The 26,600-nt window shown below is 56.6% G+C and overlaps 1 protein-coding gene across 2 annotated transcripts in view; it reads right to left on the reverse strand.

Annotated features, from left to right (window-relative positions):
- Positions 1-24,114, reverse strand: part of WDR1 (WD repeat domain 1) — a 40,947-nt gene extending 16,833 nt beyond the window's left edge. For both annotated transcript variants that reach the window (XM_064584281.1, XM_054508994.2), the window contains exons 1-5: positions 23,955-24,114; positions 23,388-23,509; positions 12,821-12,911; positions 7,772-7,919; positions 6,578-6,758 (exon numbers count right to left, since the gene is read on the reverse strand). In XM_064584281.1, the coding sequence (XP_064440351.1) occupies positions 6,578-6,758; positions 7,772-7,919; positions 12,821-12,911; positions 23,388-23,509; positions 23,955-23,970 (558 nt within the window). In that variant the 5' untranslated portion in view covers positions 23,971-24,114. The remainder of the gene's footprint in view (positions 1-6,577; positions 6,759-7,771; positions 7,920-12,820; positions 12,912-23,387; positions 23,510-23,954) is intronic.
- Between the last annotated feature and the right edge of the window lie 2,486 nt (positions 24,115-26,600).

Raw genomic sequence — 26,600 nt, forward strand, 5'->3', positions numbered from 1 at the left:
GCTGAATCGTGCTGAAATCGTGCCACCTGTGAACAGAAACCTCCTTAGGAAAGAGAAGAGGGTCTGTGCAGATGCAGTTGAGGTACAATGAGGTCCTTAGGGCAGACCTAACGCTCCATGAGGGAGATTAGGACAAGACACAGACGGGGAGGGAAGAGCAGGTGAAGATGGAGGCAGACTGGGAGGATGCTCCTCGAGCCAAGGAATGCCAGCGGACAGAATCTGGAAGGAGTTGGGGGAACACAAGCCTGCTGACACCTGGATCGCAGGCTCTAGCTTCCAGAAACGAGAAGAAATCCCTGTTGAAGCTCCTGGTTTGTAGTCCTTTGCTGTGGCAGCCACAGGGAACGAGGACACCAAACACCATCATCTGTAACGCTCCTGGGATAATAACCCTTCAAGGACACTGTGCTCACTGCACTGCGAAGAAACTCAGGCCAGGAAGGAGAAATTGGGGCCAGGATCCCGAGGAAGGGAGCCACAGAGCCGGGATCGGAGAAACCCATGTGTCTGCGAAGTCCAACTGGGAGGCTGAGCAGAAGAGTCACCCCTCAATTGGGTTTTCCCCGGTGTAGGCAGCTCTCGTCTCGGACACACGAGACTGTGATCTCCACCCACAGACTCTTCCAGGCCAGGCACCTTGGGCCCCAGGCAATTCAGTCCAGAGCTGGAGCACAAAGCCAGCCCCGCATTCTGCTCTTTAGCAATCACACCACTTTGCTCAGCTGACAAGGCCAGAAGCAGCCGGCCCTTCATCTCCCTCAGAGGGATTCCCCGTAGGGGTGGGGACTGGAAAGCCTGAGCACTCTGAGCCCAGTGACACTGGGGATCCACACAAGCCGGCTTTCCTTTCTGCCTCTTTCTGGCAAACACCGTCGTGGGGCTGCAACTTTGCTCTGACTCAACAGCCTGACCTCTGGGGCATCATCATCAGTGCCCGCGGCAGAGGTGCGATGGGGCACGGCTTCAGCCTGAACTTGGCTCTGGTTTTGGGACCGCTGGGAGGCAGTTCCCGTTACTAACATGCCACCCACCTGGCTCCCGGGGCCCAGCCTCAGCCAGGCCAGGTCTTCAGGGTGACACCAAGGCCACAGACCGGAGTTTCTTGCGTGTGCTCATCTGTGTGAGGGCTGACCTTCCACGCTCCAAGGTCTGGCCCCCATGTTTTAGAGCAGGCGCAATCCGCCAATCTGAACCACAGTGGAAGGAATCAGCTACCAAACTGCGATCTCTCAAGCCCTCCAGAGTGCTTCTGCCTCCACCATGGTCACCTGTCACCCACCACCTCACCACTGCGAGGGCCCTGGGGAGCCTCCAGGCACCTCCCAGGAGACAACCAGGCCCAGAGGGAACCTGGGTCTCCGGTTTCTCTTCCAGAACACTGGGCTTAGCTGCACTAGCTCTGGGGCCTGGGCAGGCCAGGTCATATCCTTAACTCCCCAGGCCAAATGCCACCGTGGTGCCAGCCGGGCTCCCCAAGAACTGGGGTGCTGAAAGAGCGCACAATAAACGGAGCAGACCCTGGGCTAAAGGGGTCACTGCAGTGGGATGCTGATCCCCCTTTACTGGGCATTAAGGAATATGCCAGGAGTTAGATGGCCGGCCACCACTCGAGAGAGAACAGGAACGTCCCCGTATCCCAAGCCCAGCTCAGGGAAGTCAGGATGCCCTCCTGAAGGGCAGCACCAGACACCCAAGCCCCACACCTGCCCATGTCCACCCAGCGGCCGGAGCGATCCCATTATGAGGCCACTGCCTCTCCTCAGAAAGGCCTTCTCCCTTGACCACCGGCCCCTGTCTCTCCAGATCCGACTCCTCCCAGCACTCAGCATCCCCGATGTTACAGGGGATGTCACCCATGATGGGCTCGTGGCCCTCCTCCCGGATGGAACGCCGCCAGGTCCCTCCCCAGGCCCTAGAACAAGACAGGCTTGTGGGAAAGCCTGGGTTTAGTGAGGGCCAGAAAGAGCAGATGCCCCCAGAGGGCCAGGCGCTGTGTGAACCCAAGGCCTTTGGCTTTAGAAACTCCTCCCTGTCAGCTTCTCCTGCAGCTTGAGCCAAGAGTCCAAATGAGCAGGAAACTGATGTCTGCTCCTGAAATAGCCCACATAAAGGCAAACAGCAGTGAACAGCCCATTAACCAAAAAAGTGAAGGCTAAAAATAGCCTGTTCCACAGGGAGGTGAGGCCTGAGTACAAAGGAACGGGTCTGGGGAACCATCACGGGGTGGGGGGGCAGGGGGCATGGGGAGGGTTCAGACACCTGACGGGCTTCTTCCGGCTGCCCGACCCAGCGGCCACCTACTGGGCTGGGGCTCCCAGCCCCTGGTCCTCCCCACGCTCCCTGGAGGAGTCACAGCCCCATCCTGCAGGCCTAGCTCACTCAGGCCATGCCCTGATGTGGAAGGTCCTCGGTGTCCGGTCTACACCTGTCAGCCCATCAGTCACAGCTGACACTCACTGCAGCTCGGCGGGGACTGTGTCAGCGGATCCTCCCGAGAACCCCCCACGGTGACTATCTCTCCCCCATCAACACCTGACCCACCAGCACCCCCTCCAGACGCTGAGAACAGAGCTGTGAAGCCATCAGGTAATAAGTAATGTACCTGAGCCCCCGTCACTGATAGGCTCAAGCACCACGGGGCTCCACGGCCCGGCTCCAGCGAGCACAGGCCGATGAGCTGGTCCGCTCAGGTGTCCCCTCTGAGAGCCCTCCCTGGTTTCACTGGCCCCAGATGTCCCCTGAACGTACAACTGCTCCTAACCCTCACACTGAAATGACCTGCCCACCTGTCCTGCTGCCCTCCCGAGCTCATGGAGGGAGAACCGGCTCGGATGCCTGGGCCCACCTCCCCGTCCTCCCTGAGCACGGCATGGGCCTCCACAGCTGGCGCTCTGAAAATGGCCTCTGTCCTCCCCTGAAACCCTGCCTCGCTCCTTCAGTGCGCCGCCCCGGCCAGGCCACTCACGCTGCCATCAGCCACGTGGGGCAGGAGTAGACCAGCAAGGAAATGGGGGGAAGGAGACCTGCCCCGCTGACCCCCAGCGTGACTGGCACTGATGAACCCACAGCTCTCTGAGAAGCCAGACCGGCAGGTACAGGGGCGGGAGGTGGAACGGCTAAGGACGAGGCAGGCCATTCTGTGGGCCCAGCCTGGGCTGGAACAACGCAGGCCCCCGATACACGCTGAAGGACCGACACTGCTGCTTTCTGCCCTGCTGTGAGTCAGGAACAGGGAAAACCACCAGAAAAGCCTGCAGAGCAGAGCTCCAATTTACTTACCTGCCTAGAAAAGCAGTGCCTCTAATAATAGCCAAGATAGATTTCTGACTCAACTCCGCTCCGCTGCGTAGAAGGAAGTGGGACACCCCCCTTCAGTGCTGCCCGTGATGGGTGAGACCACACAGGTGGCAGGGGAAAGCCCAGGACGGCCGGCTGGAGAGGAGACCAGGTGTCCCCTCTGCCACAGGTGGGCGCCATGCACGCTCAGAAACTCAGGCAGAATGTTCCCATTTCCAGATCACACAGCCACAGCCTGGACAAGCCGGCCTGGGTCACAGGAGTGCCGCCTAAGCAATCTCTGAACTAGACAAACTATCCTATCGCCCGCAACACGTGGCTGTGGGAAAGGCTGACATAGTGTTCTCAAGAGCTTGCTCCAGAAGGGGCCTCCATGGTCGTGCCCGGCAGAAGAGGAAGCCCAAGGCCAGAAGGGCGCTGAAACCTGCCCAACGCACCCACGGGCAGGGTGCACAGACAAGGCGGGCAAGCGAACCACGCCTCGGTCGCAGGGACGTGCTTGGAAGGAAGAAATTCCTGCTGCAGAGACCGGAGTAGGTAAGGGCCCACCTGCCCCTTCTTTCTTGGGTCCTCCAAGGGAACCTCAACCTTTGTCCACAGAATGCCAGTGCCAGAAGCAGAGACAGTGATGCCCCAAGCCTCCACCCCACACCCGGCCTCCTATGATCCTGGGGAAGTCACCTGCCCAAGCGGCCCACGGCATCTGAAATGAGGGTGGCCTGGGCCTTTTCCACTCAAGGTTCCTCCACCCCATCTTCCTGGAGCCTCTGGAGCCCACAGCAGGTTCAGGCAAAGGAAAACGAACGCTGAACTGACAGCCCGAGGGCCCAGCAGAGCCTGGCTGAAGCTGATCCTCACTTAGCTCCGGAGGATCCAGGAGTCTACACTCACTCTGCACACCATAAGCAGCAGATTTAAACCAAAAAGCTCAAGAACCAAAGAGAAAAGTGACCGGACCCCCGCTGTAGGCCAGCAGGATGGCCAAGCGAGCTGAGTATGTTCAGTCCCTCTGGCTTGTCTGAAACCCTGCTTTTACCTCCCCTTGGGTACGTGCACCAACTGCGTTTTATTCTAGCACGTACTGAAACTGAGAGCACAACTCAGTCTTCCTCAAGGCGGCCACTTGAGCTCAACCCCTCTGTGCTCCTGACATGCTCACCCCTTGTCCCCCTAGCCTCAGCCACGGTGCAGAGGGAGACAGCAAGAAGCTGGAGCCTGGATGGGCAGGCAGCCAGCCACCCACTCCAGCTGCACTCTGGGGCTCTGAGGGTCCAGGGCAGATACACGTGCATAAGTCAGACTGATCTACACAGTTGTCAACACTTGACGGGACATTCTGGGTGGGTGTGGGGCCCCGAGTGCTCTCCCCACCCTTCATTCGCTGGCCACCTGAGCCTGTTAGCATCTTCTCCAACAGAAGCCCAAAGATCTCCTAGTGGACACTCTGATATGACGTCTGCCAGCATCTCTCGTCCTCCCACAGGTCTACGGGGCTAGCAGAAGATAGCTGTCACCGTCCCGTCTCCCGAGGGGACCCGGACACGCCACTGGCCCATCCAAGGGTCACAGAGCCAGCCAGCTGCGGCTCTGGGCTGCCACCCAGCATCCCCCACTCCTGGTCTGCAGCCAGGTCCTGATGCAGGACCCATGGGTGACAGGCTCCACAGGCAGACCTGAGGACAAGCTATGTGCCCACCCTGGACACAGGTACCAGCTGGACTAATGTTTGTACCTGACAGCCCTGGGCTGGGGCCTTGGGGTGAGGGCTGTGTTCTCATGTTAGAAAATAAAATGGAAAGAGAAAGATTATTCCGGCCAAGTCCCCAAGTGAGCACATGGAGAAGGCTGGCAGTGTGCTGGTCACAGGCTCGAGCTGCCTGAGCTCAAACCTGGTCTGCTGACTCGCTGCTGAGCTGCTCTGGGCCGGGTTTAGTCTACATCTGCAAAGAGGAAGTGATCCCTCCCAGCGTAAGGAGAGGCACCTCACTGGCCCACAGCCCAGATCACGGCCAAGTGACATCAAACAGTGGGGGGTGGAGGGGGACTTGGGAGCAGGGACAGCTTCACTGAGACATGCAAGGACAGCCTCCTGTTGCCACAGAAAACCTCTTATCTCCCTCTCCTCCTCTCCTGGGTGCAAGGCAGGACGCTCAGTTATCTGATGCATCCCACGGTACCTCTACCTGCACCTAGTAAACACTGACCTTGAACAGCCTTCGACAAAGCCCCCACCACCTACCAAGCGGGCAGCAGGAACCGGAGAAGGTTCAGGAGCAGGAGACGGCCACAGGAACGGCTGCAAAGGGAGCTCTGAGCTGCACACCCCACGGGGCACGGAGAGCCTTGCTGGGCTTCCCACGCAGCCGCCTGGCCCTGCTCAGGGGCCCTGGGGACGGAACGGAGTGTTTCACCACTGGCAGGGCAGGAGCCCCTCCGTACCCGAGCCAAGATCTGCACTGCCCACCGCCCAAGTGCCACCCTGTTGGGAACCTGCCAAGGAAGTGGCATCATCCTTTCCGGCCATACCGTGCCCACGGTTTATGAATCACTGCATGCAGTCATCGAAGTAAACAGCGGTCCCCACAGAGCCACTTTAAGGACATTCTCTCATTTCATCCTTGATGAGGTAGGACAGGGAACTGCTCTGGACCCGTGGGCAGCCGTGCAGTTAAGTTCATGGTTAAAATGCACTATATTGATGCCCCCATACCCACCTTGCAAATGGGAAAAATGAGGCTTAGATTCAGACCCTTGTCCCAACCAGGGAGCAGGGGCAGAGCTGGGACACTCAGCTAAGGCGTTTAGACACATGTCTTCTACAGGCAAAGCATCTAACTCTCCTCATCGTGTGTCCCATTCAAGCTGTGACCCTGCCCTCATCATCTCACAGGAGGAGACGAACCCGGGTGTCCCTGGAAGCTCACCAGCTCTACCACCTGGCTGGCTCAGCAGGTCTCGAGCTGGCAGAACCAGAGCCAAGCCTGGGCTACCCCTTTCTAACAAAGCTCCTTTAGGCCAAGACACTCACTTGGTCACAGGGCATCAGAGATGTGTCCTCCCTGCAATCCCAGAAACACACACGTCTCCCAGGGCGGGTCCCTCTTTGCTGGAGGCAGCCCCGCCGGCCGGAGGGCTAGCGTGCTGTCCCACCATCACGTCACGTTCCCCCGCAAACCCCTGTCTACACATCACGGCATAAATGACACGTGCCTGCAACCCTGCGGGTCTAGACTGCCGGTTTCACATGCAAACCACCCCCAGAGGGGATGTCACTTACGCCAATTGTAAACTTGAACTTGAACGGTGGCCCCTCAAAGAACGCGGCACAGTTATCGTCACTGCCCGTGGCCAGCCGGTACGGTCTGCTCTGCTTGATGTCCACGCTGTTGATGACTTTGTTGTGTCCCGTGATCTCGCCCACGGAAGAGCCACTGTCCCACAGGAAGACAGCTCCAAACCTTTACCCGAAGAGAGGAGTCACAGGAAGAAAACAATCAACCCTGGGGACGGTCGATGAGCCGTGGGCAGGTGAGTGGCCCGTGCTCAGAGCGGGGCGGGGCGGGGGGTGTGCTCACGGCCACGCTTCCTGCACACTCGCTAAAGGAGCAAACACGAGGCACCGTGGTTTCGGCTCTGTGCCGTGTCTGCCAAAGAATCTGAGAACAGGTGCCTCTGGGAAGGGTTGGAAGTCTGCGTCTGTATGGTCCAGGGCCAACAAGTCTCCCACCTGCCGGGGGAACAGCTCTGTGGCTTACCAGTTTCCTAACGGTTGTACTGGGCGGGACCAAGGTATTCAGCAGCTACCATCCTCTACTAGAAAGGAGAGGATGCCTTGCTCTCAGCTGGCATCCGATGAACACGCCACTGCGGGGGTTACTTTTTGTATCCGAATGAAAACTGAATTGTTAAGCCCAATAGGATGACCTGAAAAACTATGGCAGAACGCTTGCCAGAACACACATTAAAAATAGCCTCTGAGTAAGGGAAACGAGATGCGTGCCTGCCAAGTCCCAAGTGCCTGAGGCCGTGTGGTGCCCTGGGGGGAGCCCTGCACTGCGGTACTGACCCTGCTGGTCACTGGGCCCAGGTGCAGCAGCCACTGAGGGCCACCAACCCCGTCTCCACCGGTCCCCTCTTCCTTCGGAAGGTCACCACCTTCGGTGACGTGCCCAGCTCCCCTGCAGCCAGGTGTGGCTGTGTGCTATGCTGGGAGGGACCCCAGTGACGCTCCCGGAGCTCCCTTTCCCCCCCCTTCCTGCTGCCTGGAGTGTGGGCATGATAGCTGGCGCTCCAGGAGGTGAGGGGCCAGGGATGTCAGAGATAGAGAGAGAATGGGCCCGGCCCCGGGGGGCCTCAACACACACTAGCCCAAGCTGGCCCAGAGGTCACCGCTCCCCTCCCAGCAGGGGCACCCACAAAGAAAGCAAAGCCAAGACACACGGGCAGGGAGGGGCCGAGGCCAGAGACTCACTTCTCCCTTCCTTCCCCGACCACTGCGATCCTCTTACTGTCTTCTGTCCAAGCAATGTCCTTGATCTTCCCAGCGAAAGGCTGATACTCATACTTTAAGAGGTGCTCCTTCTGCGTGGTATCCCAGATCCTCAGCTTTCCAGATACATCTGTGGACACAAAGGGTGGCGAGAGCCATGTTGACCCCCGGGCCTGGGCCGTGTGGGCACGAGGCCCGCCCATGCAGCACGGCCCAGGGGCTCACAGGTTTGCTGCAGTTGCCCAAGGCCACATTTCAAGTGAGCAAAACGTGCCACGGGTCCATCAAGGCCTGCGGCCTCTATGAGGCCCATGACTGGGTCCCTGCACTGCACCAGCCATCCCCTGGATGACAAGCCCTGTGTGGGCACGCGGAAGCCGAGACACACGCAGGCAGGCCAAGGCGTCAGGCAGCAGTCTGGTTCTATGATTCTAGTCTCCCCGCAGGGGGATCTAAATGGTGTACGGGCCTCGGGCAGCTTTCTGAACTCTCGGGACTCAGTTCTTCGTTTGCAAAATGTGACAAGACTAGTGACAGCCGCCTCTCCCACGCAGCGACTGGGCCAACAAGGAGCGGAGCTGTGTGCAGCTGGTGCACGCCGTGACTTGCACGCGGCCCCCGCCTGGGCTCCCCTCCAGCTCCTCGCCCGCACCCCCCGCATCTACGGCGACTACGGCGACGCACATGCCACAGCCCAGACGAGTGAGGTGAGAGCAGGTGCCCCGTGGGAGGCGCGCAGGTGGGTGCTGGAAGGCGAAGTGGTACTACAGACGGAACATGAAGCCACGCCTCTCCTCGGGGATTAGTAACCAAGTGACTGCGCGGGAGGGAGAAGCACACGCCTCCCTTCCCGGCAGGATCCTGTCACCGAGATCTGAGACCAACTCCGACACAGCCCTTTCCAAAAGAGCACCGAATTCCCAAATCATCATGAAAATGGAGGATTTTACAGTAACTCCTCCGCCCAGACTGGGCCTGGGGGGAGGTCCTCCCAGGAGGTAAGCTCCAGGGGGTTCCCAGGGTCCCCAGGCCTCTTTAGCACTTAACACAGACCCTCCGGCTGCTCTGTGAACCCAGCTTCTGTCCTCCCGCTCGGGCCGCAGAGCTGAGGGAGGCGGAGGCTGCACGGGCCTCCAAGGGTACAAATACCTTACACCGACAACTGCATTGACCAGAGGGGGGAGGACAAGGCCACCTCCGGGGGGACTGCTGCGCAGATGACACGAGTGAGCACATGTGAAGTCTTAGACTAGCACTGGGCACGCTGCAGGCGCTCGCTGCAAGCTGGTCATCACTCCCCAGCGAACGAACTATGGCTCTGCAGGAAGCCACTGGAGACCCTGCCTCACAGCAAACACCCACACCCACAGTCCGCAGGCCAGACAAGGGGAGACTCCCTGCCATGTGAAAAGCACAACCTGAGGGGTCCCGGGGGTGCTGGGCCTCTCTGGGTGAGGTCCAGAAAGGCTGCCTGGCCGAGGCGAGTTCCAAAGATGACCTAGAACTAGTTCAGTCCCTAACCAACGGGCCAGCGGGAAAGGCAAGGAAGAGGCAGACGCCGGAGCATCAGAAAGGACACGTGTGCAAGCAGGGTCGTGCGCGCACACACACACACGCCAGGCCGTGTGGTCAGCTGGGCTGAGGCCGGTCCAGGGGGCTCTGAGTCCTGCACAATCAGCGTCTACAGCTCAGGCTGGCCGCGTCCCACCGTCTCGGACAGGACGGAGCCGGGTTGCCCGCTTCCCCTGGGCTCTGCCAGTCCCTGCCTGCCTCCTCGGGGCGCTCAGGCTCCTCTCCGGGCCGGACACGAGTCGTTTCTCCCACGGCCTCCCCACCAGACCCCCCACCTCCTCTGGTGGGCCCTGCTTGTCCATTTAGTCCTTCTTTTGTTTCATCTGAGGGAAGCTGACAACGTCACATTACTTTCAGGTGTACAACCTCCTGACTTGACAAGTTCATCCATTACGCTGTGTGCACACAGGTGTAACCATCATCTGTCCCGACATCGCTATTAATGACGTGCTGCGCCCTTTAACCCCCACGACTCGCTCACTGCACACCTGGGAGCCTGTGTCTCCCACTCCCCCGCCCCCGCCCCTCTGGCAACCGTGGTGTGTTCTCTGTATTTATAGTCTGATTCTGCTTTTGTTTGTCCTTTTTTCCCCTTAGATTCCACTCTTAAATGGAATCCTATGGTCTTTGTCTTTCTCAGTCTATTTTACTTACTGTAATACCCTCTAGGGCCTCCCGGAGTGTCTCAGACGGCACGATCGCGTCCTTTTTTACGACCGCATCACGATTCCATCATATATATATGCCACATTTTCCATGTCCATTCGTCTATTGAGGGACACTTAGGTTGCTTCCATACATTTAATTCTTTTTCAGAAGCAGCTGGGGCTAGGAAGAGACAGTGGGGCATGGAGACCAGGTGCTCGGGCCCCACTGACGAGGGCAGCCCCTGTGCAGTCACGAGATCCTGACCAACCATGGGTGCCAAGCCCTGTGCTGAGTGCTGGGGACACAACAAAGACACCTGCCGGGGGCAGAGGACACCTGCAAGAAGCCAGAGATGATGGGGAAAGAGTTCCTTCTGTCCCCCACTGGGAAGGCATCTCCCTCTCCAGACAATACGCTGCATCAAGGGGAGCAGACTGGGTGAGCCTGCCCCCTGCCCCCTCGCCCCAGCAGCTTAGCAACATGGGGGGCAACAGGGAGCAGGGAGTGACGTGGGCCTTCCAGTGCCCACGGAGGCCTCTGCTCGCCCGCTCTGCAGCACGGCCTCTTCCTACGTTCCTCACCTGAGCAACCCTTCTCTCCTCTCCTCTGGGCATGGGGCCCCTCTCCTAGGAAGCCTGCCACTCTGCGGCCTGGGTGCATGCTCTGAGGGCAGCCCGAGATTCACAGCCCTGGTGGGTGCCCAAGGGACGGACTATGGGGTATAGACCACTAGCATTAAAATTACCCAAGGGAGACACGGCTAGAAATAGGGAATTGGGTTTGCCCTGGAAATGGCTCTGAACAAGAGAACATGGCACTGTGGGCATGTCAACCCAAGGGCAGAGACTGACCATTTTGTTCAGGGCTGGCTGGCATGGGCTCATTACACAGTAGGCCTTCTGGAAGGTTCGATCATTCAATGACATAGACCATTCAGACTCACAGGAATCTGAAGGTCCCACAGAGGGCTGGAACCCCATCTGGGAGCAAGCCACAGGCTTCCCAAGGTACTGAGACCCCCCCACCCTAACCTGAGGAACCCCAGGTACCACGTAACCCACTTAGCTGGAGAGCACAGCCCTTTCTCAGCCTCCCTCCTCCTCACTCCAAACCCTGTACAACCACACTATTTTTAGCCCAGGACCTAATCTCTGCAGTGAATGTTTCCTTGTCTTCAGTTGATTCAAGGGACCAGCAGGCTAGAAACGTAAATGTGATCTCCGCCCAAGAGCACCTGGGTCTATATGCAGCCCAAACCTGCCTCAGTTCCTGCCCAAATCAGGGCGCTTTCACGGGAGAAAAATGTCAAACTGATCCTTTACTTAGGTGGACTGTCCTTTGCAATGGTCTCTGTGCCAGGCTTCCTCATTGATTTAGCATTAGGATCTGAAGAGCCCGGCTCTCTGGCTGGTGGAGCACCCTGCCCTGGGACCCGGGAGTGCCGGCCCGGCTCCCACGTGATTCAGCAGCCGGGCCTGCAGCTCCACGTGCCAGGGTAGGGAAGCCGTGCCAAGCAGGCAGCGGCGCCCTCGCCAACCACGCTTCTCTCCTGAGAAGACATAATTTTAAAAGGCACCAGGGCCACTTCTTGGGGCTTTCAAGGAAAAGGTATTTTCCTGGCAAGCAGGGCCAGCCAAAAAAAAAAAAAAAAATTACACGGCTAAAATAAACCAAGGCATAATAAATTAGAGCACGTTTTACAGATTTGGAGTGAGCCTAACACCACCATCATTAAGTGCCCACGTTGGGCCAGACTCCTGGCCAAGCTCTTTACACTCGGCCCCGACCGCCGGCTTTAGCCATCAGCCAGCGTGCCTCTCTCTCTGGCGTGTCCTGGTTTCAGTGGCACACACTTCGGTCACCTGCTGTCAGGTGGCCACCAGCGCAAGACAGGCCCAGGCATTTCACACACACTGCTACTCCGGATCCACTGTCTGGCTTCCGGGAGAGAAAGGGCCCAAGAAGAAGTTATTCCAGGCAGGCCGCACAGCGTGTAAGGGACGAACCCTCCAGGGACAGCCGCAGGGATGTGAGACCCCTCTCCTGGCCAGTGGGCTCTTTCAGCAATTCGTTCCTCTCTGCTGCTCTCTGGGGAGGCTGACAAGGCCCAGGCCCACACCCGCTCACTTGCTTGGCTTCCCCTGAGGCCGGAGACAGGGCTGGGCACTGACAAAGCAGTCAGGATCTGCTGAGTGTGCGAATGAACGAATGAGTGAATAAACGGGAGGCCACGCTAACTTCCGTGCCTCCCCTTCTCATCTGCAAACGGTAAAAGATCTACCTCAAAGAAGTGGGTGAACAAAGCATCCACCGTGGTAAAGATCTTTATGTCCCTCCTCCCAGCCAGCCTCCCACAGAGCCACACAAAAGCCTGGCTGGAGTGGAAAGGAGCGCTTGCCTGAGGCCCGCATTGACAGAACTGGGAAAGGAGCAGCTAATGAATAAAGGTGACACAGGACAAAGCTGCAATTCACAAAACACACACACACACACAAAATGAGCTCCCAAACATCATGATACAGCTACCCACAAAGGCCTCTGGCCAACCTCACAGGAGCGTTTCTGCTGACCTCTGAGCTGGAACCAGCTGGAACACCGCCAACTGCAAAGCTCTGCAATGGGGCTTTTTGGCGGCTTATACTTTCCTTGTCAGCCCCAAATGAAACCAATCACACTGGCTCCCCCTGCCGCAGCTCCCCTCCCTTTACCACACCCCCCACCTCCCACCACCCTATGGCCAGGAGTCCAGTCTGGCCTGGGGAACCCCTGGGCCACACCACACGCGTCCACGAGCCACGCGCACACAGGTACCTCCAGAGGCGATGTAGAACCCGCTGGGCGCGTACTTGGCCACCACCACCTGATGGGCATGCTCCGTGTAGATGTCAGCAAGGGCTGGGTTCTGCAGGGAGGAGACCAGAATGAACACAAGGAATGCAGAAGCAGTCAACTGCTTCCCCCTCTCCCGATGAGTGGATTCGGGGGCTAAAAATAACACACGCACAAACATTTAAGTCAAAACCTCCATAAAGAAAAATCCCAGCAGTACGACTACCTGCCTACACACCCACTGCCTGCCTATCTTCGGGTGATAGGAAACTAGGCAGGATTAACTCTTTCTCTTTCATCTACAGCTGTGGAATTTGAGATGATTGTCTTTCCTTTGCTTTTCTGCACTCGACACAGTACCAATATATATTTGTAAAATACACGCTTGAGACAGAATTTTCACTGGAAAAAAGCCTACTATTCTACTTTTCTTTGTGGGGAGCCTCCCGCTGCGGCTGCTTTCTCCAGTCACCCGTGTGCCGGTCTCCCTGTTCAGGAGCAACTCAACCCCAGCTGCCGAGCAGCGTATGGCCTGAAATAGAGCCCTTGGCTTTGAGCTCCAGCAGCACAGCGGAGCGCGGAGCTGGGAGCCTTCCCCTTGTCACAGCCGTCGCCGGGCGATGGGGACTTCCTACTCGCTTCGTAGCCCAGATGGAAGGCTGGCTGGACTCACAGCAAGAACAGGGCCAGCATGTGGGACGAGAAGCATCTCCACTGCTCAGCAAGAAGGTCCTAATGTCTAATTTACTAAAAGTAGACAGCGGCGCCCCCACTTCCACATACTCGAGCGGCCTCAGCAAACCTGCAGCACACATACTGAGATGCTCTCGATTTGTCTCTACAGCTGGGCTTTCCTTCAGGAGGGAACAGACTCGGTCATCTACTCCCCAATTCCCGCAGTCGGCTTTCTATGAACCAAGCACTCTTGAAAAGAGGCCGCTTCCCACTGGCTGGAGGCTGAGGACACATCAGGCCCCAGTGTCGACACCCTGCTTTCTAGAGGTGGCGGCTGCAGGCACATCTAGCCTGACCCCCAACTGCCCCCCTTCCCGACCTGACCACAAGACCAGAGCCTGCACTTTTCTCAACCTTCTGGCCACAGGATCCCCACACCCCCCATCCTACCAGACTGAGACCAGAGAAGCGGACTCTAAATTCTAGCCCCGCCCACCACCGCCCACCTTCTGGCATTCCTGTTCGGCCCACGTCTCTCTGCAAATGCTGTTCCCCAGAACCACCCCTCCTGCCCGGTGACACCTACTTCTGAGGCCTAACTGCAGGGCTGCCTCCTGCACGAAACCTCTTGTGAAGGCTTCTCTTCTGTGCCCCTAAAGCAGTTCACGTGTCTCTAAAGTTCCTAAAGGTCCTTACGACACACGATACAGGTATCCCCTGCTTTTCCAAAGCCTGCACTGTGCCACTTCGCTTTTCCAGAAGACCTACATTAGTACCTGTTTTCACTGAGAGCCACACAGGATTTTCACTGTCATGAAAAAAGGCAAAAAGCCAAAATCGCATTCAGCACCGGTTTTGCGGCAAGACGAGCCCGTCTGGGGTAGCAGGCACCCGAGAGCAGCGAGGGATGCCCCCCAGCGCCTTCCCCGGGAGCCACACTCAGCGTCTCGGCATCAAGTGGCCAGAGCTCCAAGCTGTGTCTGGGAGCACCTGGGCTTTATCTCCATTTATGTCGTGCATCTGTCCGAAGGTATCAGAAAAGCCAGGACAGGTGATTTTTTGGGGGTCTAGGAACACTCAAAAATTTTTTCATATAAAGTACCAGTAACTGCTTCTTTGCTTTAGGCCATTTTGGCTCACATAAGGTTTCATAAAATGCTCTGGTTTTGGACAGCAGGGAAACCTGGAATCCCAAACCTTCTTGTAGACCTGAACCTTCTTGTCATCTCTTCCAATTAGTTTTTCTGCAACCTGCTTCAAGTGCAGTTTCTTCAGCCATCAAAGCAGTTCACAAATAGCAGGTGCTCAATAAATGGGTTTTTTTTTGGGGGGGGGGAGTACACAAAGTCCTTTTCACCCCTACAACTTAACACTCAGCATTATGTGATGTGGTGGGCACTTAATATACGTGCTTCATAAATTAATCCATCTTGGAATAAACATTTGCTTGAAAGGTATCGGGTACTCAAAGATGATGTCACAAATGGCAAATAGGCACATGTAAAGGTGCTCAATGTCATTGTCTTTTAGGAAAAGCAAATAGAAACTACAATAAGATACCACTACATATCCACTAGAATCAGCAAGATTAAAAGACTGGTATCACCAAATGCTGGCAAGGACGGGGGCGCAGCGTACGGGAATGTTCACGTATTGCTGGTGGGAATGCAAAACAATGCAGCTGGAAAACAGTTTGGCTGGCTGTTCATGAAGTTAAGCATACACTCACCACACACAAAACCTGCAATCCCGCCCCTACCTATTTACCCGAGAAACAAAAGCACATGTCCACAAAAAGACACACGCATGAAGGTTCAAAGTTGCTTTACTCATTAATAGCCCCAAACTGGAAACAACCCAAATGTCTACCAACAGACGTTGGAAGAACCACCACCCTGTATCCACACAGTGGAACACGCCCGGGCAACAAAGGGGAACATCCACTAACACGCTCAGCCACATCACTGAACCTCAAAGGCATTATGCTCAGTGAAAAAGTCAGATACGAAAGACAACACTGGGTTGCAGAACTCCTTTTTTATGACATTCTACAAAAGGCAAACTTAAAGGGACAGAAAGCAGATTGGTCCTTGCCGGGTGTTAGGCATGGAGGGAGCCCACTGATGGCAAGGGTCTTCTGGAAACGACGGGAAGGTTCCATGTTAGGACTGCGGTGGTGGTTATGGGACTGTGTGTATCTGTCATGTTGCGCAGCAGATAAATCTTGCTGTATCTAAATTATACCTCAGTAATATTAAGATGCCTGGTATCCATTTAACATCTGCCTAATCCAACCCATTCCAGCCCAGATTAGTGCTTCTTATCCTAACACCCTAACACAGACAAGATCCCTCCCAAAGAAGCTGGCCAAAAGTGGTTTGTGGACAGTCCACCGCTCCTGAGATCCTTTCCAGATTGTCTGTTTCAAGGCTGACTGAGGGGTCTTACACCCCACACAGTGGGTGCCACCAGGCCATTTTACAGGTGAGAAACCCATCCCATGGGCAACTGACCGCCCATGCTAGCACTCAGCCCCGCTGGGATCTGCCTTTAAATGGGTGGGCTCCCAGGGGCCTGGGGCTGGGATGCAAGATGAGTAGGCATCGGCTCTGGGAGAAGTTCTGTCCCTAAACATTCCTTCCCTCAAATGGTCAGGGTGGCAAGTGCAGGGGGTGTGAAACACCCAAGGTCATCCCCAGCAGGCTCAGCACCAGAATCCCAGGCTGGATGAGACATCTCTCTTGTCTGCATTGCAAATACAACTGAGCCAGCAAGGGAGGGGGCCAGATTCTCCAAGCTGAACATAATGACTTTTTCTGAGTCCGTGGCAAGCTCCCCACCTCGGCTCAGCACACACACAGGGAGGCTGGCTACTACAGGCAGAAATGACAACTCCCCTGTTCCCACTGTCATCCTCCCAGGTGAGGCTCAAGGCCACAAGGCACCAGGATTTGGACCTAATGCCCACTCCCCCGCCTCACAGGGGGCGGCAGCTCCCCTCACTTGTCCTCCCTCTCCTGCTGCCCCCAGGCAAGGAAAATAGGGAAAATGAGCCAGGGAAGGGAAGAAAGCCAATTCTGGGTGCACGAAGGAATATTCCTGTTCCGGCAGGGGCTCCCTCTCCCTGGGGGCCTTAGGAGATGGTTCAGGACACGTCCAATCTCACTGCCTGCACTCTTCTCAGACCCCTACAGGCCTGCCCTCCTGGGCCAGTGCCCTTACCTGGCCAGGGCCCCTGTCACTCCCACTTGGGGCTGGAACAGGAGCATCCCCTCCCCCGTCCCCCGCAGCTCAGGGCCTGGCAGTGGGTACTTGGCAACACTGCTGAGGGGCAGAGCTCAGGGCTGCTCAGGCCCTGTCATAGGCCTGGAAGGCTGCCCCCACACCTTGGAGGTCAGGGAGCCTCACAGAAGACACGAGAAGATAGAGTCACAGATGTGAGGAAAGACATGGGCACAGCTGGCCGACCACGTGCCTTGCAGACCCTGCAAATGCCTGTCGGGACAGCAAGGTGGGGGCGCTCTGGCCACAGTGGAAGCCAGAAGACAGGAGGCACCTCAGCCCAACCCAAGGAGGCCCATTCTCCCATGGACTACATGCCGCCCCGGCCTCCCACCTGCACAGAGGCCCATCTGCAGGACCAGACTTCCTTCTGCCAATCCTGTCAAACAGGATATGAACGCCAACCCCCCACACCTTCCCAATCTGCAGCCTGCCTGAGGAGACTCCCTACAACGAAGGGAGGATTCCTGAAACTCGTTTCATCCGGGCAGTGTCTGAGCCGCCGGCTCCCCAAAGCTCTTTCAGGTCCTAGGTCTTCTCAGGCTCAGATGCCGAGGAGGGATCAGAGGTCACCACACCATCTATAGTGAGGTTAGTGACTGGCCCAGGTCACAGTGCGTGGCAGCTTTGACCTCAGCGCCCGAGCCAGTAAGCCGGGGGGACACATCAGGAGGTTGGGAAGGCCTCCCCAGCCGACCAGTGTAGAAGCTGTTGGGACACGGCACTGCAAGAGGGGCCTCCGTGCTCTCCTGCAGCAGCTGATGGCCCCGGAGCCTCCAGAGAAAGCCCTGGGCTCCTCCAAACTCAGACCAGGTAAAGTGAGCGTGACCTTCCAGGATGGCATTTCACAGGACTGGCTTTCTAACTACTTCTAGTTCCTAAAAGCAGTCACTGGGAGCTGGACCTGTGTATCTGACACAATCTGCAGGGACCTCTGTTCACTGATGACTAAGGACAAACTCGAATTACTGCACAGTAGCCTGGCGTGAAAGAAAGCAGCCACACGGACATCTGGGCTTCGAGAGCGGCAAGCTTGGGCCCAGAAGCCGAGCCCCTACCACGCTGCCTCAGAGAGAAAGAACACGTACGTATGACTCACTTACTCCTTCCAAGAACTCCCTGCACCCACTCTGGGCTGGCCCTGGGGATCCAGCAGTGAGCGAATGCTTCGTACGAATACGACCTGCACCAAAGTAGCGGCCAGTGAGCACCGTCCTGCTCCCACTTTGAGGCTCCCGCCAGCCCAGAGGAACAGAACCCTACCTGGCAATCCGAAGTCCATCTTCCACTATGCCTTGCTCCTTCCTCCTGGAACTCACCGAGTGACTTTCTTCCCTTTATCTGTCTCTGCCTCAATGACACGCCCTAATTAGCTTCTACCACCCAGGCAAAGGCTACCGCCAAGAATCCTTCCCCGCTGTCCCAACTGGGAAACGATCTCTGCCATGAATGCCCTGCCCCAGCCGCCCACCCCACCACCCTCACTACTTTCTTGATATCCCTCTCCACACCTCTAGGAACAGGAACGAGGTAAGAAACGTATCAAAACCACCAACAACGGGCAGAAACCCCTAACTGTGCTGAGAGCACACAAGTCAAACTTCTTCCAACCTCCGTGCACACGTGGTTCACTGTCTAGATTCTCCCCGATCTCTGCTGTCTCTGTCTCACTCCTCTTCCTGGAAAACTCTTACTTATCCTCCAAAACCCAACTCAAATGTTCCCCTTCTCCAAAAACCTTCCCTGCTGCTCTGTGGCACATCTGGTTCTTCCCTCTTGTTCCCAATCACCCAGGACATTCTTTTAAAGTGCTCAACCAGAGCATCAGAATGGTTACCCACAAGGGTAACATTCAGTCTCAAGGCTACTGATACTGCGGGCCAGCTAAGTTGTAGTACAGCCCTGTGCACTGTGGGATGCTTGGCAGCATGCCTGGCCCCTACCAACTAGAGAGATATCAGTAGCACAAAGATGTCTTCAGACGTTGCCAAATCTCTCTTAGGGGCTGGGGCTGGGGGCAAAATCTCCTCGCAACCATTGATTTGAATCTTGGACACTGTGGTCATGGGCAGGGTTCAGCAAGACAAGCTTAGTGACTATGTGTGGGAAACATCAAGAACCAAGGATCGGTTCTATCCTCTGATAAACACTTGCTGAGTGTGTTCATCTTGAACCTCAAATCTTAGGTACAGAACAATCTCTACTACAGATCTGATCATATTACTAGTCTGCCTGACCTCTTTATGGTTCTGGTGGTCTCTGCCCCAGGGCCGCCTGACCACCCACTGCTAGAGCCCCCCACACCCTCACACCAGGCTCTGGCCCAAAACTCCACAACCCCTGCAGGGCGCCTCTCGCCCAAGCGCACCTCATCTGTCTGGCAGCACAGCATCTGCGCTCCCTCTCAGGGTCACAGCCCCATCCAGTTCCCAGTGCCGGTTTTCCCCACTAGACTTCGAGATCCCTGAGGATGGGCCCTTGGGCTCTGCGAGAAAGCAGATGCTTGGTAAGTACTTGTAACAGGATTCACTGGGGCTCAGGCATAGGAGGCGGGAGGGGCAGGGCAGCAGGGCGGGGATGGAAAGGAAATGCCTATCCTGGGCCAATTAATAACACTCACAGGACCCCTGCTGTGACTCGACATGTGACAGCCAAAGCACCCAAGAATTACCGGCCCACGAAGCAAGTCGCCACGCAGCTCTGTGGCCTGGTCTGAGCCTCTCTCCTCACTTCTTAAAGATCCGACCCCCAGGTCTCTCCTGCTTCAACCTCATGCATGTGCCGCCTGCTCATCTGTCCAGGTGGTACTCCAACATACCACTCCCTTCGGCCACCTGGGAGCCCGTCACTCCCACCAAGACCACGAGCTCCATGCAGGAGGGGCCTCCCCTGGACGCACAGCAGGGACTCAGGAGGCATGTGCAAATAGACAGAAGGGACAACGTCAATCCTTCTGGAGCCATCAGTCTCTTCATGGACCTCCCCCACTCCATGGTGCGGAGGGGGGGCACGCACAGGTGGTCCTTCTGCACATGGCTGGCAGCGGATCACTCCAGGAGAAACTCAGCACTCAAGTTCAACACCCCTGAACTTCACACTGTACTTTGAAACAGAGCATGGTGAAATCCAACAAATATGTCACTTCCTAGAATTGGATTTTATATACGTTATTTTGTCAAATATATGTTATGTTAGTTCTGGAATCTAGGGATTAGACTGCTTTAAAAGCAAGCTCCAAACCTGCCCTTGTAGCTAATCTGCTGGCTGCTTCTGGCAGCTTTCGAGGGGCCTCTGCTGGGAAGTTCATGTGCCAAAGCTGTTTTTTACAGGGACGTGATGCTGGGCAGTTCAGAATCCTGAGGAGGCTCCTTCACGGTCACTGGGAGTAACTCTTCCCTGTCTCTGCAGAATCCGCAGGGGCAGTGGCAATGCTGGCCCCATGCTAAGAATATACCAGGCTCTCCCCTTCTGGATTATTCTTTTCTAGATGGCCACACCACTGTATGCTTTTAATTCGGACGTGTTGAAAGAAAATAGGTAAGAAACGCTCTTTTCCACAAGCTTCTAAGGTGCCATTATGCTGGGTTCACAAAACAACTTTTAAGTCAACACAGTGAATGACAGCAGTGGCTACGAGTGGGAAGTCAATATGGGTATGGATACCTGTTGGGTTTGAAAGGAGGGGGATGTCACAAAATTTAGCTCCAGCAACTTCAAGCAGGCTGAGATTTCCGGGCAGTAAAACCTTCCATGGCTGCCTATTATCTCTATGACACAGCTTGGCACTCAAGGCCTTTCGACCAACGGATAAACTTATTGAGCACCCATTATGGCCAGGTACTCTCCTGGGTGAGCACACAGCAGTGCATGAAACAGGGGAGGGCAAAGCCCTGCTTTCAAGGAGCTTCCAGTGCAGCCACAGAAGACAGGCAGACGCACACATAGTAGTAGGATGTGGTGGCCTGCCTGCTGGCTCGCTCCGTATTAGCCCTGAGGGGTAGAGAAGGCCAGGATGGGAGTGCTGTTAATTCCTATGTCCTGAGCCAGGTATGTGACATGTTGCAGAAAGAGCATGGAAGCAAGAGTGCCTGGAGCCGAGTGGAAGGGTGGGGGTGTTTTGGGGGTGAGACCGGAGGTGACAGGCTGGATGGGGATGCTATATCAGGCACCGTAAGGCAGAGCAAAGGGGCAAAAGACACCATCTCATATTTTAACGTAACTGGTCTGGCCATGCTCTGAGAGCAGACTGGAGGACAGCCAGCATGGAATCGGGGAGACCAGTCTGGGTTTTCTGTTCTGCAATCCAGACAGGATGGTAGCTTGGAGGAGGGTGGGAAACAGAACAGGGAGAAAAAAATGTCAGATTCTGAAGTTTGAAAGTAGTCACTAGAATCCACTGAAGAATGAACTATGGGAGGGAAGAAAAAGAGGGAAATCCAGTAGAAGTCCCAGGTTTGGGGCCCGAACAGCTGGAGGGAAACCTGAATGTGGTCTGGACAGGCCAAGTAGAAGCCAAGCAGACGTCTGTTGGACACTCCTTGACCTGGTCCCAACCTTTCTTCCGGGCCTCCTCTCCTTCCCGAGCCTGTAACGTAACCAGACCATCTTCCTTCCTATTCCCTGAATGGTCATGAGGGTTCCCCATCTCTTTTCCCCAGGAATGCTGTGTCCCACCAAAAATGGTGTCCATCTTAACTGAGTGCCAATGGTCCCCCAATCCAAAAAAGAGCCCAATGGCCTGATTTACATCCAGAACAGGAACACATTAGCAGCTTCCCATGCTGTCCTGGCCCCACAGAAACTTACAAATAGCTGGGAAAGGAAAGCAGACACACCCTCAAGGGAGAATGCTAAACTCTGGGGCACGGTAAAAATAAAGACCTCTGAAGAATGAGCAGAATGGGTGTCACAAGCTGGGGAATGTTTGCGGGGTGGGGGTGGGGGGTGTTTGTGGACAGCTGTGAACAATTTTCCACTGGAAGCAGCTCTGATGATCAGCCTCCTTCGCCTTGCTCCTTCTCCCTCTGCAGAGCAATGGGCCCCAGGGCTGAAGGATGCTGCAGTTCAAGAACCTCCCATGGCACCAGACACACAGTAGGTATCCCACATGAGGCCTCCCACCTAGAAGTACATGTAGATTGCCACGACACGTCCAGGATTGTTAGGGGCAAACCCAGCGTTCCCCCACCCTGTATCCCTGAGAATGGTTTAGTCCACTTTTATACTCAAAATCTTGGGACCTACCCTGGACATCTCCAGATCATTACCATCTAAGTCCCTGGTGAGGTTTCTCTCAGTTCTGCGTGAGGCCAGATCAGCTTTCTAGGAATCCGTAAGTAGCACAATAGCACCTTCAGTGAACAGTCACACCCGCCCACCCCTTCATTTGAGGTGCCCAGCAATCCGGGGCAGGGCTGAAACTGCCACTTGGGAGCTCGCTCTTTCAGCAGAGGAACGACAGTGACTGGGTGGCTTACCCAGAGACGAGGGGAGAGCCAGCAGCACCTCAGACCATGCAGAGTCCTCTCCTTTTACAGGCAATAAAAGCGAGGCCCACAGAGTCCCTTTACTCCCTCAGCCAGTTGTGAGGTCCCCGAGGGCAAGTGCATCTGATCAGCAACAATCCCAACCCACTAGGGGTAATCACTCGCAACAGATGTGAATCTAAGCTGACAGCCCTTGGGAACATGACCAATCAAAATCATCCACCTACATACTGTGCACAAGGCCCAACCCCAAGCACAGTGCAGGAGAAGAACCCCTCCCCGCCAAATGGTTGTGCTGGCATTTCCACCTTCCCTCCCCCATACCGTAATTCAGGCTGAGGAAGGGAGAAGAAAGATTTCAGTGTACAATCCCAGCAGTGGGGAGACCAACAAGCAGACTGGGTCATTTCAGTAATTACAGAGGAGTAACAGGAATTTGCGAGGATTTCCCACGAAACTGGCTCAAGAAGCATTCTCAGCCTGGGTCCAGGATGTCAGTCTAAACGATTCATGGGGATAAACTGGTTCCTGATTTTGCACTGGGGCTCACACCAGGCTGGAGTGCAGAGGCCTGAGCAGGAGTCCTGGCTCCGCCACACTGAGACCCTGGGTGTTAATAATGATCATACCTAAGTGCCATTTACCAAGTGCTGGGTGTGGGCCAGGCATGCTGGGCTGTAGGGACGCATCATCTCATTCAGCGGCACAGGCAGTCAGGGGAAGTGGGGGGAGGGAGCCTCATCTCACCACCACCTCCATTCTACCAGATGAGGACACTGGGATTCAGAGGCCCAAGTCACCAACCGCCCCAAGGTCAAGCAGCCGCTGACCGGGTGTGTCTGATCCCCCTAATCCAGAGCCCTCACTAATCCAAGCCTCAGTTTCCCCGGGGGGGAGAGAGAGAAGAGAGCCTAGGAAAGCTCAAAACAGTCTTCTAGGCTTCCGAGGTGTGGTCCCAAGGCTGAGGGGGCGTGGCGTCCTCACCCTCCCCAGGCCGCTGGGCGGGAGAAGAGGGGGGTAGGGGGAAGGAGAAACCTGGGAGTAGCACCCAGGGTCTGAACCCGCGCCCGGCGGCGGGGGGTGGAAGGTGGGAAGGGAGTACTCACGTCGATGTTCCTCAGGATGACGCACTTCCCATTGGTGTAAAGAAAATTGTTGCCCTTGGGGTCGCCGCCGATGATTTTGGAGACGCCCCTCTCCACCTGGGGGAGGCTGGCAAACACCTTCTCTGCAGAGACACAAACCGAGCAGGGCGCGCGTTAGGGGCAGCCGCCACCTCGGCCCCCGGCCGGGCTGAGGACTGGGGACCGGGAGCGGACGAGAGCGGGGCCCTGGACCGGTCTCAGCCGGTCACCTGTTGCCTCCACCGGGAGGGGCGGCCGCCACTTCGAAGGAGCGCGGGGGACCGCGCGACTTCCCGGTCCGCGCTCCCGACCAGGCCCTTCAGGGACGCGGGGGCTCCCACGGGCCCAGCCCGCAGCACCAACTTGCGGGCACCCCCCGGCCGGGGATCGCCGCCGGGCGCCCCGAGGGCGGCGGGGCGTTCGCCGGCCCGCGCCCTACCCCCCTCCCCCGCGGCCGGGGACCCCGCCGGGCCGCCCGCGCCCCGCCGATGGCCGAGGGGGCCCGGCGGCGTGGGAGCCCCCCCGGGGGCACCGGGCCGCGGCACTTACTGATCTCGTACGGCATCGTCGCCCACTTGTTACCGCGCCGCACTCGCCGAGAGCCTCCGGAGCCGCCCGCGCCGCGAAGCAGACTGGCCGAGGCCGCGCCGGGGACAGGGGGCCGAAAGGCGGCGCCGGGCGTGCCGGGCGCGGAGGGGGCGGTCCGAGGCCGGGGCTCAGAGGCCGGCTCGCGCCCTGCCCTGCGCGCTGCCGCTGCGGACGCGCCGAACCCGGAAGCGCGGCCCCGCGCGCGGCTCGCCCCCAGCTTTGACCATATATAGTCAAGCGCTCGGCTCGGCGGCTGCAGCCCGCGTGAGCCTGCGCGGACCGGGCCGCCCCTCCCCCCGCGCGGGCCCCGCCCGGACGCCCCGCCCCGGAAGTGACGTTGCCCACGGCCCCGTAAAAAATGTGGCTCGGGGGCAGGCTCGGCGCCAGACGGGTTCTGGCCGCGGGTTGAGGGCTGGTGCTGCGTTCGCGGAGGGAAGGGCGGGCGGGCGGGCGGGCTGCTGGGGCCACTCCAGGCTGAAGGTCGGGGGCCGCAGAACGCGCCAGCTCGCTGTAGTGGGGGGAGCCGGGGAAGCCTTCTTGGAGCCTGCGTTTGCGCCGCGGGCGTTCCCGGGCCGCTAGCCTTCCGGCTGAGTCGGCGCCCGCTCGGGGATCGCAGAGTGCTTTTTCTTTTATTAAAAATACTCCTGAATAGGAGTCGCCCTTCCTCCAAAGCAGCCGCAGACAGAAATTTCAGGGCTATGCCTCGCTGGGCCCGAGCTCTTTCTCTCAAAACTTCCTTTAGAAAGCTACGAAGCCAAGGAGAGTAAAGGGAATATAGGTGCTAGGAAAACCAGGGTTTATGAATCAGGGAGGCGGGGGGAAAGGGGGAACTTCTACTCTGAAGGTGAAGGCAGCGTTAAAATGGGGGAAGCAAGGGCTCGGAGATGTTGCTTTAAGCCTCCCTTTTCTGTAGGGGGACGCGCTTTGAGTGGGGGGCTAAGTGAGAATATGTAAAGCACCTGTGGGTACTGAAGCCTGAGCTGGAGAACCTTGAAGCGCGATCCTTGCCTTTCTATTTCTCTAATCTGCTGGGAAGGCCTCTTGGCTCTGTTTTCCAAACCTCTCCAGGTTGATCATTTCTTGCCTCCTTGGCTGTTAGTCCCACAGAACTAAGCCCCGAAGGCTCACCTGGGTTATCGCAGGTGTTTGCTATCCAGTCTTAATGCTCCCGCCTTCCCCCACCTTCACCTCAGTCTGTTCTTCAGGTTGCAGCCTGTGTGTTCTATGAACTGAATCCTATTTTTCACCTTAAAGTCTGTAGGAACTCCAAGGCTCCAAGCCAAAGCCTTTAAGGTGGCTGATTGGACCCTAGGTGACAAGTCTGAGTTAGGAGAGACTCCATCTACTGTCCTCAGCTGTACCTTCCTTTCTCTTGCACACTGTCCGTCTTGTCCCAGGAATGCCCCAGGCATATGCCTGCCCCAGGGCCTTGGCAACTTGTTCTCCACCTCGAATTACTCCTCTCCAGAAGAACCTAGTTGCTCCCGTGTTACCTGCTCAATGAAGATCCCCTTCCTTGACCACCTTATTTTAAATCCCAAGCTTCTAGCCCTTAGAACATATTCCTGATACTACCTTCCCTGTGACTTTTGTTCAAATGGGTGACCCCCCACACCCCACATGTGATCTTTGATCAAGAAACAATGGCTGTGAAGGTAGTTCTATGGTGATTCTGTGGTAGTTCTATGGTGAAGGTACCAAATGGTGATTCCTGAAACAAGTGGTGGCTCTAACCTGAGAAACCAGGATTTAATTATCAGCCCCTAATGAGACTTGGGTTCAGAAGAGGTGGATTTAAGTTCACCCCTAGGATATTTATGTAACCTAAGGACCTACGTGCAAGTAAAACTAAGGCACCAACCCCAAACTCTTGCAAGCTGGTAATCTTAACACCTGTACAAAGCCTTGTTGGAGTTGACGCTGCTTGACGAGCTAAAACTCCAGTAAAACGTTCTCAAAACCCTGGCAGGAGGTTTTGCTGCTAGCTTAGGTAGTCCTGTTGATCTGGAGGCTTGAAGGGGATGGGGGGTGGGGATGCTCCCCCTAGCTTAAAAAGAACTGTCTACAGACAACAAGATTAAGCTGGAAGTTACCGAGGTTGAAAGGGAAGAGGGACACCAGGGCATTCTTCCTCTGGCTGGTCTCTGGGACGGTGTGCTTGGTGGTCTCAGCGGTAAAGGCTCAGTAACACCTGAGTGGTATCAGCTGTGGCTAGCTGTGGTCCCAGCGCTTTTTTCCTTGGGTCCTCCTTACATACACCTTTGTTAATACAACCTAACAGCCTGCCTTCAGCCTCCAGGAGGGACCCTGAATGTCAGTATCCTGGAGGCTCCTTCTCTGCGTGTTGGTCCAGCTACTTCTCCAGCACCTCACCTGTCACCACCTGCCTCCCCAGCATCTCTGTAGGACAGTCCCCAAGGCACTTAGACCAAACCAGCCTAAGACCAAACACCACCCCCGCTCCCTCCTGCCACAGGGCTGTTTCTCTGAAGCCTCCCTTCCCACAGTGACCCCTGTCTTTCTGGCTACCCAGCCCTGTCTTCACCCCCACATTCAACCCTTCACCAAATCTGGTTCCTTGAATGCCGGCGTTTCTCAAATCTATCC

Source organism: Mirounga angustirostris, unplaced genomic scaffold (genome assembly GCF_029215605.1).
Source record: "Mirounga angustirostris isolate CCGP_5_RB_7025 unplaced genomic scaffold, mMirAng1.0.hap1 SCAF_2, whole genome shotgun sequence".
Classification (NCBI taxonomy): Eukaryota; Metazoa; Chordata; class Mammalia; order Carnivora; family Phocidae; genus Mirounga; species Mirounga angustirostris.